Genomic DNA, 16454 nt, shown 5'->3' with positions numbered 1-16454 from the left:
CATCAATAAACTGTAATAGAAATCGAAGTTAGAAGTCAGTAAACTTACCTGAACAAAACATTTTATTGTAGGCCTACTAAAACTCAGGCAAACACAATTCTAGCTGTGATTCGAAACATTTATTACTTTGAGTTTTAATCACATAGAAGCTCCGTACACAAAGACACACCTTCATCGATCATCGTGTTTTTAGCAGTGAGTGATGCATTTTGATCTGTTCAATCAGCTACATGTAAAACAGTATTAAAATCTTTCTCTACCGAGAAAATTGTGCCACAAGGCACTGTGAGGACCAGTGAATCCTATCAGGTAATGTTAAGCACTGCAATGCCATCTTGTGGAGAAAAATTGAGCCTGCCTTGAACATCATTCACTCTGATTCACCATCAAGTCTCATTTATCCCTAACTGAATTTACCTACTTTTTTTTTTTTTTTTTAATCATCAGTGTGCATGCATATAGGCAGACCCATCAGGCCATACCATTATTCTCATCAAGTCACTTTGCTTGAGACAGTAATGCACTATTCAAATGCAAGTACAACACCAGTTGAGGGTACTATGTGCACTGCTATTGCCTGTAAATTTAGCTTAATTGTGCTTGTATAGTTTATATTTAATATATTTACTTTTATTGTATATGCCTCTTTGTTTCTGTACTTATTTCTGTCCTTGTTCTGTTGTAACATCTTCATTTCCCCTCTGTGGCATCAATAAAGGATTATCTTATCTCTTATAATGTCTGGGGGAAAGATGTTAAAGTACAGACTACCATGTCACTGTAATAGCCTACAACTGAAATCAAAATAATGATAAAATACTGGTGTTTATAGATGCTGCCCCATGTAGTCAGATTAAATTTACAGTGTCCATCTGACAACCAGTTTAGGAATCACAGTAAAAACATTTCATACTTTAATATGTTATCAAAGGAGGATCACCAAGATCAGTTTTTAGAACATTTTAGGTGGTTATTATATTTTTCTGAACCATATCTTAACTCCCAGTTGTCAGCTATAGTCTGAGCCTCTTTGCCTTTGAGTTGTTATGTGATAGGCCTGTTGGCTGTCAAGGTTGTGGGGGGCAGGACAGGCTCCTGTTTGTTATGTGCTACACATTCTGGCCGACTCCATTTTTGAAATCACTAAAAGCACAACACTATCCCAAGGCCTTGAAGGCAGCCTAAGATGTATGTCGGCTTCTGCTAATGATGTCTGTAAGTTGTTGGGTCTATGTTATCAGACAAACTAGGACACATGACTTGATATGAATATTCACTAAATGACAGAGGGGTGAGTGATTTCACAAGAGCATTATCTGACTACACAACATTTGGATTGTGGACCGTTTGCCACAGACGGAAGGAGACGGAGACAACCGGGTGTTAAATATCAAAGAGGAAACACCACAACAATATTTATATCTGTAAAAAAAAAATTGCGCTTAGAATAATGAATACTGGACATAATAGGCCTTTAAAAGACATTTTAGTGATAACTGAAAGATTTTTCCAGAGACCCCTCTAAAATGTTGCTGTTGAGTCTTTCTGGGGTCTCAAGTGTCAATCAAAGGGTCTCCACCTAGAGACCCCCTGTATTTTGCACCATGCATGTATACAGGCTGCACATATTCACCTAATTCATGTAAAAAAAGTAACCTCTGAGGCTCACACTAATCATTATTTGTTTATTATTTATTTATATCCATTGTTATCTAGTTTATTTATAAGAAACTCTTTGACTTGTGAATACATTGTGGTTCATTGCTGTTTTTAATATATATGTGCTAGGGTTTCTGCAAGTTTCAACAAGTTAAATTTAAGACTTTTTAAGCTCTTTATAAGACCATTATGAATGCAATTTAAGGCCTATTGCACGTCCATACTGGCAAAAGTAAATAGTTTGCAACAGTGGTTTTTGGTTAAAATTTTTAAAATTTGTTGTTATTACAAATAATTTTTCCCCAAAAAACACATTTAAAAGTGATACTCAAGTTAAATTCAACTCAATACAATTAAAGTTAACTTCATAATGCAATAAATTTTTAAGATCTGTCAAAATCATGTTTAAGATATTTTAAGACATTTTGAAGCGTAAAGACTTGCAGAAACCCTGATATACACCCATACATTGTTTTCACCTACTTGTGCATACAGTTACTTTTTCAATCTATATTCATTCAGCTTTGTTGTCCTTGTTTTTAGCTGGATGTTTATTTCTATCTTCCTGACTTATTGTTCTTGGAACTGTGTATGGCTTCTCAGAGCAATGAAAAAAAAAGAAGCCCAATTTCTTGTTTGTGTGCAATAAAGTTGATCTTGATTATGCTAATTGTTGTTATTATCATTATTACTAATAATATGTATAAAGGGCTGGTTCTTTTGCTCTCAGGGTCTTATCAGGTCAGAACAGCACACCGGGCCAGAGGCAGCTTGTGCTCCTGATACATGTGTACACTGTGTGACCATCGTGGTCCTGAAGAGCAACACGTTTTGGGAGGAGGAGCTACACTGCTCTGTACCATTTAAATTGAAGCGCATGCGCTGTAGTGTACAATTGGGACTTAAGTCTCTTATACAACTGTGTCTTTTCTTCATTCTGCCTGCATACCCTCGCCGGTGTGTGGTAGCCTTACGGCTTGTCATTTTTGATTTTGTCAACCAAACAACGCTTAGGAAATGAGTGGGGACCATTCCCACAGCGAGGACCAGGTAATGTTAACTATATGTTGTAATGTCACCGCTCGTGGTTGACGGGTAAAACGGCTGCCGTTTAATTTGCCTGCTTTGACAAGGTAACTTGGCTAGCTAACTGTGAATAGTGGCTGCTAGCGCGCGTTAGCCGAGTGTGTTTGTAAGCCAACTCATCTTGTTGTTAACAGCCTCTGGACACATTTCATTACAGTCTTATTCGTAGTGTCACGGAAAGGTGATGTCTGGTTGGTTTCCAGGTTTGTATGGCTAGACATGAAGTGCAAGACAAAGCGGGGTAAAGCTACATTTTATTTGGCGTTAGCTGTAGCCGCTGTTAGCCGCAGCGGCTTCGGTATGAGCCTTTAAGCAATATTACCAGCCAGCGTAGCAGGCTAGCCTAGCTTAGCTGGGAAGCTAACAAACTGTCGCTTTGCTATCCAGCAAGTTCAAAGTTAGTTAGCCGGCTAGTTAGCTACTACGAAATTTAACATTGGTCTGTTTTTTGATGTTTCAGGTTGACGGTGGCTCCCGTTTCAATGGTAAGTTTATGACTTAAAGGTAACAGGTTAAAAGGTGGATTTTCCCTTAATTGTGACATATCTTCACTGATCAAATGTAGCGTTACGTTAGTTCTCAGTAAAGGACAGAAATGGCGTCCAGAGACTAAGTCCTCTGTCTCACTCACAAGCGCCTATTGTTCAAAAGGGAGGTCTAATAAAAGCTTTTCTGCACATTATTTTCTCGATTCGAGTCATTATTCGCATACACTTGGAGGTGTTTTATCAGTTTATCGCATTACAATGTCTTGTTGGTTAGCTTTTAATGCCAAATTTCCCACCTGAAAGTGAGGGTTTGGGGGTTGAGGACTTAGTCTCTGCGCCATTTTCTTTTTCGGTGTAGCGGCCTGACTGTACTGCAAGCTGAACCCAGGCTGTGAAGTGCAGATGGCTGTGTGGAGGAGAAATGCGAAGGCATAGTGCTTCATTAAGATCCCATGTGGTGACCAAGAAGGGTCTTAATTTTTTTATACACGGTCTTAAACGCAATTTTCATTGCTAAACTTATTTTTATTATAGCTACAGGGGCTTAACATTCCCACATGTTAGGAGAAAGTGGACCGTTTTTAAGTTGATCCACATTTTAACAGTCAACACAAAGTCATTAACTTTAATTCATCACATTGCAAGTTAAATGAGGTATAAGATTTTAGAGGTTCTTAATATCCTGAAGTATAAATGAGCATGCTTTTGGAGTTTTTGAATATCATTTGCCTGTGTTAAAATAAACTCATATAGGCAGACAACATACATCATAACAAGAAAACTATTGTTTTTTTGTTTTTTTTTTAATTCTGTCACACGGGGCTAACTTAATGGGACATACGCATTAGCACTTAACCTAAAACCTAAAACAAAATTTTCAATCTGTTATTTTTATAACATACTCTAGCAACCTCAAATGGAGGATTATTGATCTGACTTTGACTTTGCTTCTGTATGGCTAAAAAATAACCTGAATGGACAAGTCCACTAATTTGGTTTTCATTCATGAAAAATAGGACAACATTGGACTATGGGAGATGAAGGTCCTTGACTTCACTTCTAGTTGCAGGAGAGTGGTATTCATCCCCTTCAGAATGGCCCAAACAGTACAACTCCAGAAGATTATCAAGTTGGATTGGCTTTTTAAAAAAGCATCTCTTATCTCTGGCTTTGTTTAAAAGAATACATCCTTTGTCAACACCCTCAACCACTGACCAACACATGCTGTATTTTGTATGCATTTTGGACTCTTTAGCACATTTTGTGTGTTATCTGGAGAAGTCATATTTGAAACGTGTTTCATCTGTCAGCTCTGAACTGCAGGATTAACCACAAGTCTGTCAGATAGCTCTCTAGTTTGTCTTCAGTAATGTGGTGGAGCACAAAAGGTCCCGTTCATTTAAATGTACCACACAGTGATTTGGCTTAGATCTGAGAGGATGGCTCGACTCATATCTGTCATGTTCAACTAATGGATGAACAAAGACAAACTAGTTTAACTGTGATAAATGGAACAATCCAGGTGACGCTCCAATTCTGTTTTGGGGTTTACAAATTGCTTACCAGTCAGACTTTTTCAGTTCACTTTTTTGTACATGTGAGCTGTATTTTTTTCCCCTTCACTGGCATACTAGGGGAATATGGACAACTTTTTAGGTCCCGTTTAGACCAGGTTTCAAGTCTCCTTAAGCATGTAGATTTGATTTATTGTTTGTTGATCGTGAAGTTTGGGTGTCAGCTGTTTAGTTTTGATAACTGCCTCTGAAGAGAGAAAGCCTACTTTGTTCACCAGCATGTTTCAACCTGTCAGTTGTTTCATATTGTCTCATAAACAATGAGGCATATACGGGCAGTAGGAGGTGCTGTGCTACTGTGTAGATTTTCAGTCTCCATGCTGCATGACATTTAGATTTTGGTGCATGTTTGACCTTGTTTGTAGCATTTAAAATCATGCTTTTATTTAGAACTGTGTGTGGACTTCCTGTGTGGTCGTTGATTAGTTTGTCTTTCAGAGCTGCTTCACATTAACACCTGGTTGAGGGGAGTGCACTTTGGTTATCTTTGCTAGTTTTGTATAGAATCATACTTTGGACATTAGATCTCATACCTATTAATTACACTATACAATCCCACCTTTTATTAGTCCATTAATTGAGTTTTTTTCAGTTAATTTCTAGTTCACTTTTTGAAGAAAGTGACACTGTTTTCCTCTTATAGACTCCCACAAGCATAGAGACAAGTATAAAGAGAAGGAACACAAACATAAGGACCACAAGAAGGACAAGGAACGGGAGAAATCAAAGCATGGAAACAGGTACGGTATAGATGTATATTTTGGTGGTGTCACCTCAAAGGGGACAAGGTGTACCACTGGACTACTGCACTGTCTTGCATTGAATCATGGAAGCTTAAACCACTAGAAAATTAATTGTTTTGTATTTCTTAAAACTCTAGCGATCACAAGGACTCTTCTGATAAAAAACACAGAGACAAGGAGAAGGAAAAGATGAAGCACAAAGATGGCAGCACAGACAAATACAAGGACAAGCACAAGGAGAAAAGGAAGGAGGAGAAGGTGAATTACCATGCACGAAATTAATAGGAAAGTCCATATGTTTTGGATGAATTTTGTGAGTTTAGGATTTGTCATTATGAAGTATTCTTCAATATTAAGCTGTCAAACATGCCCGTTCATCAATCGTGCTCATAGTCCTCAGCTGTTTAAACAATGTGCAAAAAGTATTGCATATTTTTGTTTGCATCTTCTGTTTCAATTACAATAGATTTTGCAAATCTGCCTTTTGAATCAGGACATGGACATGTTCAAAAACACAGGTACACTACATGTGTGGACTTGTTTTTTTTTGTTGTTTTTTTTTGGTTCTACATCTCAGATGATTTCAAGCAGCCAGAAAGCTGTGCTTTGAATTTGGTTTGGTGCTTCCCCTCGTAAATTTTGGGGGAAATGGCACCATATGATATAAGTGACCAAGAATCATGATAGCTACAAGATTTTAGATGTTCTAGCTTCCATCATTCAGAAACAAAGTATAGATTTTATTTAATAGTACAGATAAAAAAAATCCAAAACCATTGGTTCTTCAGTGAAAGTCTGCAGAAAAGTACAGAAAAACTTAGCATTTTATGATAACATCACATTTACGGTATTTGGCCATGACTGGACTTTAGCCTTTATTATGTAGACATAGTTGATTATAATTTGCTGTAACTCTTTTGCAAGGCTTTTCCCTCTTAACAAGTTTGTGTAAACCTTTTAGGTGAAGTCCCCCGATGGTAAAGTCAAAAAGGAAAAAGAGAATGGCTTTGCCAGGTATGTCTGGACTCCACATTTAACCTAAGGGCTATATTTAGGCTACCAGCAGATGCATTCTTAGATGTAGTCATTTCTGATTTTGAATGTTTTCTTTTGCAGCCCTCCCCATGTGAAGCCTGAGCCTGAGGATGATTTTTACCACTCTCCTAAAAATGAGAGGTCTCTCAAAAGAGAACGGGATGATGATAATGAGTGAGTGGCTTATGCGATTAGAATAATTCTTTGTGTCTGTTTCAAAGGGTTAGGGTGTTTGTGTAGTTTTCTGTGACTTAATTTGTAACGCAATGTGTTTTTCAGCGCTGAATTCAAGCCCAAGAAAATAAAGACTGAGAATGACAAGAAGGCCAAGAAGAGGAAACCAGAAGAGGTAAGGAAGGGCCATGAGCAGAATGCAAGCTTGGTTTTTAGATTTTCTCCAATATATATTTTGGAAAGCTTAAAATGAGGGAGCACCTGAGGAACTGGGGAAACTTGAGTCTCAGTCTTTAATGTTGATTCGTTTTTTTGCCAGCCTGAGAATGAAAGAACTCAAATTGTTTCTCTTCCCTTTTTAGGACATAAAGTCCAAAAAGACAGCAAAAAACAAAAAAGGAGAAGTTGCTGATGGAAAAAAGAAAGCAAAGAAAGAGCCAGAGGAGAAGTGGAAATGGTGAGTTCTTGCTAGCAGCTGTATGATACCTGCTTGCTTATCAGTGTAGTGATGGGGCGAATGTGGATGTATTGCTTGTTATTGTTGGATCAAGTAATGCTTTGTTTCTCTGCTAAATTCAAACTGCTTATTGGATGGCTTCGTTATGTGGTTAATTCCAGGTGGGAAGAAGAGAGATACACAGACGGCGTCAAATGGAAATTTCTGGAACACAAAGGGCCAGTGTTCGCACCACCTTACGAGCCTCTTCCTAGCAATGTCAAATTTTACTTTGATGGTAAGAATGTATCTCCCACAAGAGTACTTGGCTTTTATATCAGTCGAGAGCTTACTGTAAACAATGTGATAGCATTTTGTTAACAGGCAAAACCCCTGTTTCGCATGTTTTTAGGTAAGCCCATGAAGCTCAGCCCAGAAGCAGAAGAAGTGGCAACATTCTTTGCTAAAATGCTGGACCATGAGTACACCACAAAGGATATCTTCCGCAAAAATTTCTTTAAGGATTGGAGGAAGGTAGGGAAGGAAAATTTACTCTTGTGGGTAAAATTGCACTGTCAAATTTCCAAAAATCTGTTAGGAGTCTTGTGATGTAATTCAGAGATACTTGTTTTTGATTGAAACATGTTTTGCTGCTGCAGGAAATGACTGCCGAGGAAAAGGCTAAGCTCACAGACCTTAAGAAGTGCGATTTCACTGAGATGAGCGAATACTTCAAGGCACAGTCTGAAGCCAGGAAGGCCATGACAAAGGAGGAGAAACTGGTCAGCTACTGCATTTATATTTTATCAAAACTAAATCTGATCAAGTCTGCCTCGAGACTAGGGATGAAACTGATAGTGGTTCACCCAATAGATCAGCGTTACAAGAGGATTGCTACCCTGTTGTTTATGTAGTGCTTTTATTATTGGTCAAATGTGTCAGACACACAATCCCTGAATTCAGCGTTCCTTGACCCCACACATTGAGGATCTGAAAAATTCAACCACAGTACCTAGCAATCACATTTTTTGTTACAAGTAATGGCACATTTAATTACAGTATCCCTGAACTGTTTTCCAAGAGTTCAGTGACATATTGGAACACAAGACAACATATTGCAGTAAAACAAGCTAATTTTCAGGTGTTTTTGTCCATCATACATGGTACAATGTCGTGAAATTTGTAAATAACTATCCCTACAACAAATCAATAGATAAATAAAAATAGTAGGAATGTTTTTATTCCATTATATTTTATGTACATGCAAAATTAGAACAGACTTCGTTAAACTTGGCAATTATTTGTCTTTGCGATTAACATTTCAAAAGAGTCAGTGTCTGCCATTAATTTTCATCATTCATCAAAACTAAAATTTGGACTTTGATTAGGGCAAGGATTCTTTTCTTCCAAGAGTAAGACAAAGCGCGTTTCCATATACCTGTTGTAGGCAAGATGTGTCTTGTAATAACCACAACTGGGGAGATTCTGACAGTAGTTCATGCAATCGAAGTCCAATACTTTTGGCTACATGTTTCTAGAAGGAGGCACAAATGAACAATCCGACAACACAAAGAGTACCTACTTCATGTTTTACATCCGAAGTGTAATTGTTCTCCATGAGTCGTTTGAAGTGTAGTTGGTCTATAATACCCGGAGTGTGTAAATTTGCTTGCTCAACCTGACACCAGCCACTATATCAGTATACTCTATATTCTCCGTTTCAAATTAAGAGATTTTAAGTTTTCCCAGTTAACATACAGAGTGTTTGCCATCATTTTATAATATAGAGAGGCTGCCCCTAAACTCATTATGCACCTCCTAATTTGTAGAAATGATCAAAAGCTCTTTGAAGCATTGTTGAAATGTCTGCCCTTTACAAATCAATAACTCTTATGTTTCTTATGCAGGTCCACAGCATGGTTTATCCTATTCAAATTGATGAATGTTTCCAGGGATAGGCCTTTAATGTTTTGATGACCCAGAGTGGATTTTTATTAGTTTGTCACGTACATTGCAAAAACATTTTAACAAATTGGAATAACATGATAAAGATGTCTCGCATATGTTTAGCCCTTTTTACTTAATCAGTAGTTGCAGCCCTAATGACGATAAACTTAATTTCATTGCTGATTAAACTGCAGAGATCATTTTGTGTAGTTGTTAGGCTATGAAATATACAAATTGTGAGAAATGCTCATCACAATTTCCCAGAGCCCAAAGTGACATCTTCAGATAGCTTCTTTTGTGCAGCCAACATTCCAAAACACAAACACTCTTCATTTCCCATCATAAATGTCAAACACAGCTGTTCCTTTATTTTAGGAAACAGGAACCACTGAAATGTGTAATTATCAAAGTTGTTGGCTGCCACTTTTCTTTTGCTTGATAAACTAGTCATTGCAGTTCTAATCATCATTACCAATGGTACATGTCAGATTATTGTAATGTTATGTAAATGTTTTTATGTCACCTGTCTTGCAGTGCACTGAGATGTTTTTGACACTATTCAAATTAATAATACCCAAATAAGATGGAGATTTGATGTTTGGTTTTTTTTGTTTTGTTTTTCCTTCTGCCCTCTGTAGAAAATCAAGGAGGAGAACGAGCGCATCCTGCAAGAGTATGGCTTTTGCATCATGGACAACCACAGGGAACGTATTGCTAACTTCCGCATTGAGCCCCCGGGCCTGTTTCGTGGCCGCGGAGACCATCCTAAGATGGGCATGCTCAAACGTCGCATCAGGCCTGAAGACATCATCATCAACTGCAGCAAGTGGGTAAAAGGTTGCTTCTTCCATGCTGATGAACTGATGTGTTTAAGTGGGTATAATGATTAAATGTTTTATTAATGTGCTCCTCACAGGGACTCCAAGCACCCCGAGCCTCCTCCAGGCACTAAGTGGAAAGAGGTTCGTCATGACAACAAGGTGACTTGGCTGGTGTCGTGGACGGAGAACATTCAAGGCTCCATTAAGTACATCATGCTGAACCCCAGCTCCAGGATCAAGGTAGGCTGATGGGCTGAGCTCTGCACTAAAGGAGGTTTTAACACCGCTCTAAAATGGGTCTTTTGCTCGTGGGCTAAACAATTGCATATTATGGCAACTCCATCTATAAGTAGCATCATACATATATATTTAATAAAAATATGACAATCTCAGCAGAAGACAAATGAAACAATACATGCAAACACAACACCAAAAAACGAAATCCACCATCAAACCTATACATTCTTATTAACACACACGCAACATACATTTAATGACGTAATTCCATTATTATATTGAAAAGAAGGAAATTATATGCTACTCTTGATGTTTAGAAGTTTCAAACCAGCCTTTAGCGTCGGTAAATCTCCCTGTCTTCCTGTTTTTAAGGCCAGGTCATTTTGCAGTATATCTGTATAAAGTTTAAACATTCTAATATGATTAATAGTTGTGAAGGCCATGCCACCTGCTTGGAAAATAAAGCGTGTCCATTACAAAATAATTAAATTAATTTGTGCTCAACTAATACCACAGAAGGAAAAAATCTGGTTGAAGCAGTTTCATTGGAGTAAGCATCCTTTGAGACAAAAAAACTTTTCTGCAACATCTTCTGTTTTCAGTTCCAGTGATATTTTTTTTTTTACCTATAGGATAAATGGAAAAACTTCATTATTTGGCAAAGAAACTTTGCCGTTTCTGTTTTATGGTAACATGACCACTTGGTCCATGGTATTGGACAATCAAGTGTCCTCCTTTTTTTTCTTTTCTTTTTTGTTTTTGAGTACTATATGGAATAACTCTTAAAGATGTAAAAGATTAAATTGAATTTATATTTTTTTTAATTTCTGGCTGTTATACTAAAAGTTTGGTATTCTCACAATTTTGTTTCTTGTTTTCAATCTTGTCTTAAAGCAGAAGTCAGTGTTTATAGATGAAGAGAGCAGATTGAACCATGTTTCGCTGAACTGGTCATTGCCCATAACTTGGCTATTTTCATTCACTGTCATTTATAAGTCAAAAAACATGGTCAGATACATTTCTCCAAAATATTGGGTTTTCCTTTGATTTGTTAGAATTTAATATTGTATATATCTGTACATATTTTATGTTCAGGATTTATTGTGACTTTTCAAGACATTTTATCTAATCTAAAAATTCAGATATTGCAAAGTTTTATGTCTTTGTTCTCAGTGCTTGAATAAACAATGCTACATTGAGTATGTTGCTGTTCAGGGAACATTATGTACTGCACAGACTTAACATGTTTGACACAAATATGGCACCATCTGATGAATTACTCTTGTCTCATTCATCCATGTTGTTTGTCTGCAGGGAGAGAAGGATTGGCAGAAGTATGAGACGGCTCGCAGACTGAAGAAGTGTGTGGACCGGATCAGAACCCAGTACCGTGAGGATTGGAAGTCTAAGGAGATGAGGATCAGACAGAGGGCTGTGGCACTCTACTTCATCGACAAGGTGAGCTGCATGATTACTATTGACTTGTTCCTGAGTGTGTATAGCTTCAGGGAGTGTAATTGCTTTTCAACAGTGACTGTAACTTGCACGCAGGGTTTAGCAGGTGCTTAAACACTAGACTGCAGTGAGGGTAATGTCTCTGTAAGCCGGTTTTAATCCAGCTGTCCTGATGTGCTCTAGCTGGCTCTGAGAGCGGGTAACGAGAAGGAGGAAGGAGAGACTGCGGATACTGTGGGCTGCTGCTCACTCAGAGTTGAACACATAAAACTCTACCCAGAGAACGACGGTCAGGAATACGTGGTGGAGTTTGACTTCCTGGGTAAAGACTCCATCCGCTACTACAACAAAGTCCCTGTGGAGAAGAGGGTAAGGACTGTGAAGCAGTGAGTTGTTTTTTTTTTTAGGATTTTGTTTTAGATTTTTCAGTATATACAATATACACTTTCTACATCAACAAGAGACCCACAGTCTAAACAACAACAACACAACCTGTACAACAAAACACATGTACACCACATAAACACACAAGCTCAACATCTGTATTTTCACATGTGAATGACTTAAATCCCTCAAATCAAAAAGTACAGACTTATTTTTAAGTGCATTTGAAGTTTGCAAACTCTGGCTCTGCATTGATTTGTTCTAATTCTTGTAGGTATTCAAGAATCTTCAGTTGTTTATGGAGAACAAGGAGCCTGATGATGACCTCTTTGATCGTCTCAATGTAAGCAAAACATCACTTGTGAAAGGAAACTATAGTAATTTTCTATAATACATTTTTTGGGGCAGAAAGTTAACTATTGCATAAATAATTTGGCAAGACTGCTCTAAAAATAACTGATCTTTAGATCATTGTTAGCCTTTTGATTATTGTAACAGTTTCTCTGTATAATGATTGATTGTCCTCCCTTCAGACTTCTGTTCTGAACAAGCACCTTCAGGAGCTGATGGACGGTCTGACAGCCAAAGTTTTCCGTACCTACAATGCCTCAATCACCCTGCAGCAGCAGCTGAAGGAGCTCACAAATGGTACATCTTCACCCACAGTCAAATGATGGAAAACCGTTTTCACTAGAATGCAGCTTCATTCAGTCCCATATAGAGCTAAATAGAAGATGCAAACAGCAAGGAATGCACAAATAATATTGGGGCCAATTAAACTGAACTTGGTTTCATTCCCATAAATACTGGCTATAATATATGATTTGATAGTTTGTCAAAGCATTTAATTTGAATTCATCAGTATCAGTCAGGACAAAGCAGGTACTCGGCTGCAAAAAATTCCATATCATGCATCTTTACAAACGGCATACATCGTTGCTTGTTTGCTATTAATAATAGACTTTTCAATTGGGTGTGACTACTGTCATGATTCATACAGAATCTCATTGTACTCACGGTCTCTCTGTAGTGGAGGAGAACATTCCAGCCAAGATCTTGTCCTACAACAGGGCCAACAGGGCAGTGGCCATCCTGTGTAACCATCAGAGAGCTCCACCGAAGACATTTGAGAAGTCTATGCAGAACCTGCAGACTAAGGTTAGCATGTGTTTTTTAATATTCTTGATACTTTTTTTTTTTTGCTAAACCTTTGATGGGAGTAAGTTTTATAGCCATTTTATTTATAGTGTTCTCTGCCAGTGAAGGTACAGTGTTAAAAATGAACATTTTATTTTAACAAACTATCATTTTAAATCACTTTCTTTTGCTCACACCTCCATATTTTCATGCCCTGCTTTAAATCTTTGAATTGCATCCAAAAAGTGAGAATTGACATAAGGAAACTGATGTAGGTGATGTACAGGGAGCTGTTTAATGTGCAATAATAAGCACTTGTTGTTTGAGACTAATCAGTCTTTTTTTTTTTTTTTTTAATCTTAGATTGATGCTAAAAGGGACCAGCTTTCTGATGCCAAGAGAGAACTTAAGAGCGCCAAGGCTGATGCCAAAGTACGGAGAGATGAAAAATCCAAAAAGTAAGTATGCAAAGGTTTGGTATAGATCAGTCAGTCTATAGATCAACAGCAATATTTGCTCTTGGGCTTTTGGTGTCACCTGCTGATATCCAGGCCAAGACTTCCTCTTGCATACTCCACTTGCTGTTTACAGTTTGATTTATTTAGAGATCACCCACCAACTACATTGTTGTTTCAGATCTGCATGTGAATGCAGGTGAATTATTTGAAAGCTGTCGTCATCAGATGATAGCGATGCTACTGAGGTAGCATTTTGCTTGCCACGTGGACTGTTTACCTGCTCTTAACCAAAGTCTGCTCATTTTTAATAAATGTAATACTTGCATTACAAATGGAGACCGAAAAAGCTTTGGATTGTAAAAATCTTGTCCCTTGCCTACGCGTTCTGCATATCACCATTTATAAAGATTAGGTATAGATGAATAATTGTCTTCTTGGTCCATCCTGTTCAGCACATTTATAATAACCCTGTGTGTCTCTTGTCACCTCTGCAGGGCTGTGGAGACCAAGAAGAAGGCAGTACACAGGATAGAGGAGCAACTGATGAAGCTGGAGGTGCAGGCAACTGACCGTGAAGAGAACAAGCAGATTGCCCTCGGCACCTCCAAGCTCAACTATCTGGACCCCCGGATCTCTGTGGCTTGGTGAGATGATATTCTTAGAAATAAAAAAAATGGGGAAGTGTGTTTGAGCTGTCCCGCCCATGATTTATGTCTTTGGGACAAAAGCGCACTTGAAGAGGAATCTTTGTCACATTCTAATGTCAGTCTATTTTTGTCTCTTAGGTGTAAGAAGTGGGGCATTCCCATTGAGAAGATCTACAACAAAACCCAGCGTGAGAAGTTCGCCTGGGCCATCGACATGGCAGACGAAGACTATGAATTTTAAATCCCAGTTTGTGGTTTTAACTATGATACACCCAGTTTTTTTTATCGGATACTTGTTTTTTAGCTTAATCGAATTTCGCTCGATGGCCAGACCTGACCAGGAATTTGAGACAGTTGGAGCAGAAAAATGGCGGCGACATGGTAAGGCCATAATGAAAGAGGCAGGAGAGTGTTGTGGGTGGCGTCAAGGCTGAACTATACCCACAACCGAGCATCAAGGTGTAGTCCCAGTAATTGGAAGACCCTTTTACCTTTGTCTCTTTCCCTCCTCGGGGACAAAACCATGACAATGCCTGAACTTTGAACTCTGTGGTCCTAATAGCTACTGTATTCAGCAAAAAACAAAAAATGCTTTGTATCATTTTATTTTCTCTGTTCACTTGCTCTGTATTTTAGCCCTCCCATGTATTATTAATGAATCTATATTTTGATAGACAAAGTTAAATCAAATGAATTCCTTAACTACACCCACGCGCCTTTTGAGGAAATGGAAAATGTGAGCTTGACTTCTGAGTTGTGTGTGTGCGCGTGCATGTGTGTATGAGGGGCTCGGCCATGGAAGCTGTCTGTTTGGGTGAATATTTTAAACTGGACTATGTTGAATTGTTTAGCATGAAAGAGGATGTCTGGGCAGGCAAGGGGAAAATACTGCAACCATGTCAATATTTACTTAAGCAAGCAGAATGTGAATATTTTGTTTTACAGCCTCCATCAGGGACTTCTTTTTCAGTGTAAATGTGAACCAATCATTTTTATCCTTCAGTTGCTAGCATCCTCTGAATCTCTCTCTCCATAGCCCTGTCTACATCTGATTTTAACTTAATTTAACAATTGTTCCAAGACAAAACTCCCATATCTGTTACTTGAAGATAATGCTATGATAATGTATTTAAAGTCGGTAATGGAAAGTGTTGTTTTTCTTCCCAGAAGGGTATGTGAGGGATTATCACTTTGCCAAAAATCACCAATCTGTTACAATTTAGGCAGTTGTTTTTTAATTGTGTAAAGATTGAGGATAAAGTAATGTAACATTTAATGTGAATTATTGGTTCATTTTATTCCACTCTTATGATAGGAAAATTGTAAGTAGCTGTAAAGTCAACATCCTATTCCTGTTTTACCTTCTGTCATAGCCTTTGATCATGTTTTCTTTTGAGTTTTATGCTCATTGTAGGTTGGAAAATGAATAAAACCCTACAAGTAAATATACTGTGTTGGATTGTTTCACATTTTGATTACATATATGATAAACATTTTGGGAAAAGTGCTTCTGAAGACAAGCGTTTTGCTTGGGTTTTAAAAACAAGACCCTTCTGCCTGAGCAGAGCCCCAAGTAGCACTGTTGGTTTTGGACTAGCAGCCATGGTGGAGGTCTTGCCAGAGTCGCAGTTCGTTAAACACATTTGATCTCCTCTAATCGCAAGGCAAGCTTAGACTTTATGTGAAAATTCTCAGCCCCTGACACGTTATATACACGGTTTAACAAAATGTAAAGACAAATGAACAGTCGAAATAAATCCGATCCTTTAAAACAAACTACTGCCCTCAAAGAATGTTATGTTCTCAGTTGAAAACAAGGTCACACTCTATTTTACACTACGCTAATATGATGTACAAACTGTGCTTTGTATCAGATTAGACTATAAATATACTCTTTATTAGACTGTATTAGAACTTTATTAGAGGGTTGTTTGGGACACATTACAGCATAACTGTGCTATTATGTGAAGTGAAATCACATAATAGCTGCTTCTCCATTTAAAAACAACATGTGAACTTGATCTACCAAGTAAAGGCAAAAATTATAGAGGAAGGGGAATATTTTGTTTATGGGTGACTGCACAGACTGCTCTTAGCTACTGTGACAAAGAAGGTGTGCCTCAAGCAGCAGATTTGTGATTTCACACAGTTCACAGTTCAAGTCTGTTGTCTC

The 16454-nt window shown here is 37.9% G+C and overlaps 1 protein-coding gene across 1 annotated transcript; it reads left to right on the top strand.

The window, feature by feature from the left end:
* The first annotated feature begins 2562 nt into the window (after nucleotides 1–2562).
* top1a (DNA topoisomerase Ia) lies at nucleotides 2563–15726 on the top strand. The gene is made up of 21 exons (XM_084728375.1): nucleotides 2563–2709; nucleotides 3206–3230; nucleotides 5451–5547; nucleotides 5688–5808; nucleotides 6512–6564; nucleotides 6667–6759; nucleotides 6865–6934; nucleotides 7122–7216; nucleotides 7378–7493; nucleotides 7608–7729; nucleotides 7855–7977; nucleotides 9781–9968; nucleotides 10059–10203; nucleotides 11515–11658; nucleotides 11839–12024; nucleotides 12314–12382; nucleotides 12573–12687; nucleotides 13070–13197; nucleotides 13540–13634; nucleotides 14129–14278; nucleotides 14420–15726. Exons 1-21 carry the CDS (start codon nucleotides 2677–2679, stop codon nucleotides 14520–14522), a joined length of 2271 nt encoding a protein of 756 aa, XP_084584501.1. The 5' UTR covers nucleotides 2563–2676; the 3' UTR covers nucleotides 14523–15726.
* Nucleotides 15727–16454: the final 728 nt, after the last annotated feature.

This window comes from Lutjanus erythropterus, chromosome 2 (genome assembly GCF_056507025.1).
Source record: "Lutjanus erythropterus isolate fLutEry1 chromosome 2, fLutEry1.hap2, whole genome shotgun sequence".
NCBI classification, from domain to species: Eukaryota; Metazoa; Chordata; class Actinopteri; order Lutjaniformes; family Lutjanidae; genus Lutjanus; species Lutjanus erythropterus.
Note: the sequence above shows the minus strand (reverse complement) of the source record. Positions and strands in the feature narration are given on the sequence as shown.

Bases quoted from the DNA above. Each gene is read 5' to 3' on its own strand.
- top1a (XM_084728375.1), top strand. From the start codon at position 2,677: ATGAGTGGGGACCATTCCCACAGCGAGGACCAG. The intron at 5,548-5,687 runs GTACGGTATAGA...TTAAAACTCTAG, and splicing joins AAATCAAAGCATGGAAACAG to CGATCACAAGGACTCTTCTG. The intron at 6,935-7,121 runs GTAAGGAAGGGC...TTCCCTTTTTAG, and splicing joins AGAAGAGGAAACCAGAAGAG to GACATAAAGTCCAAAAAGAC.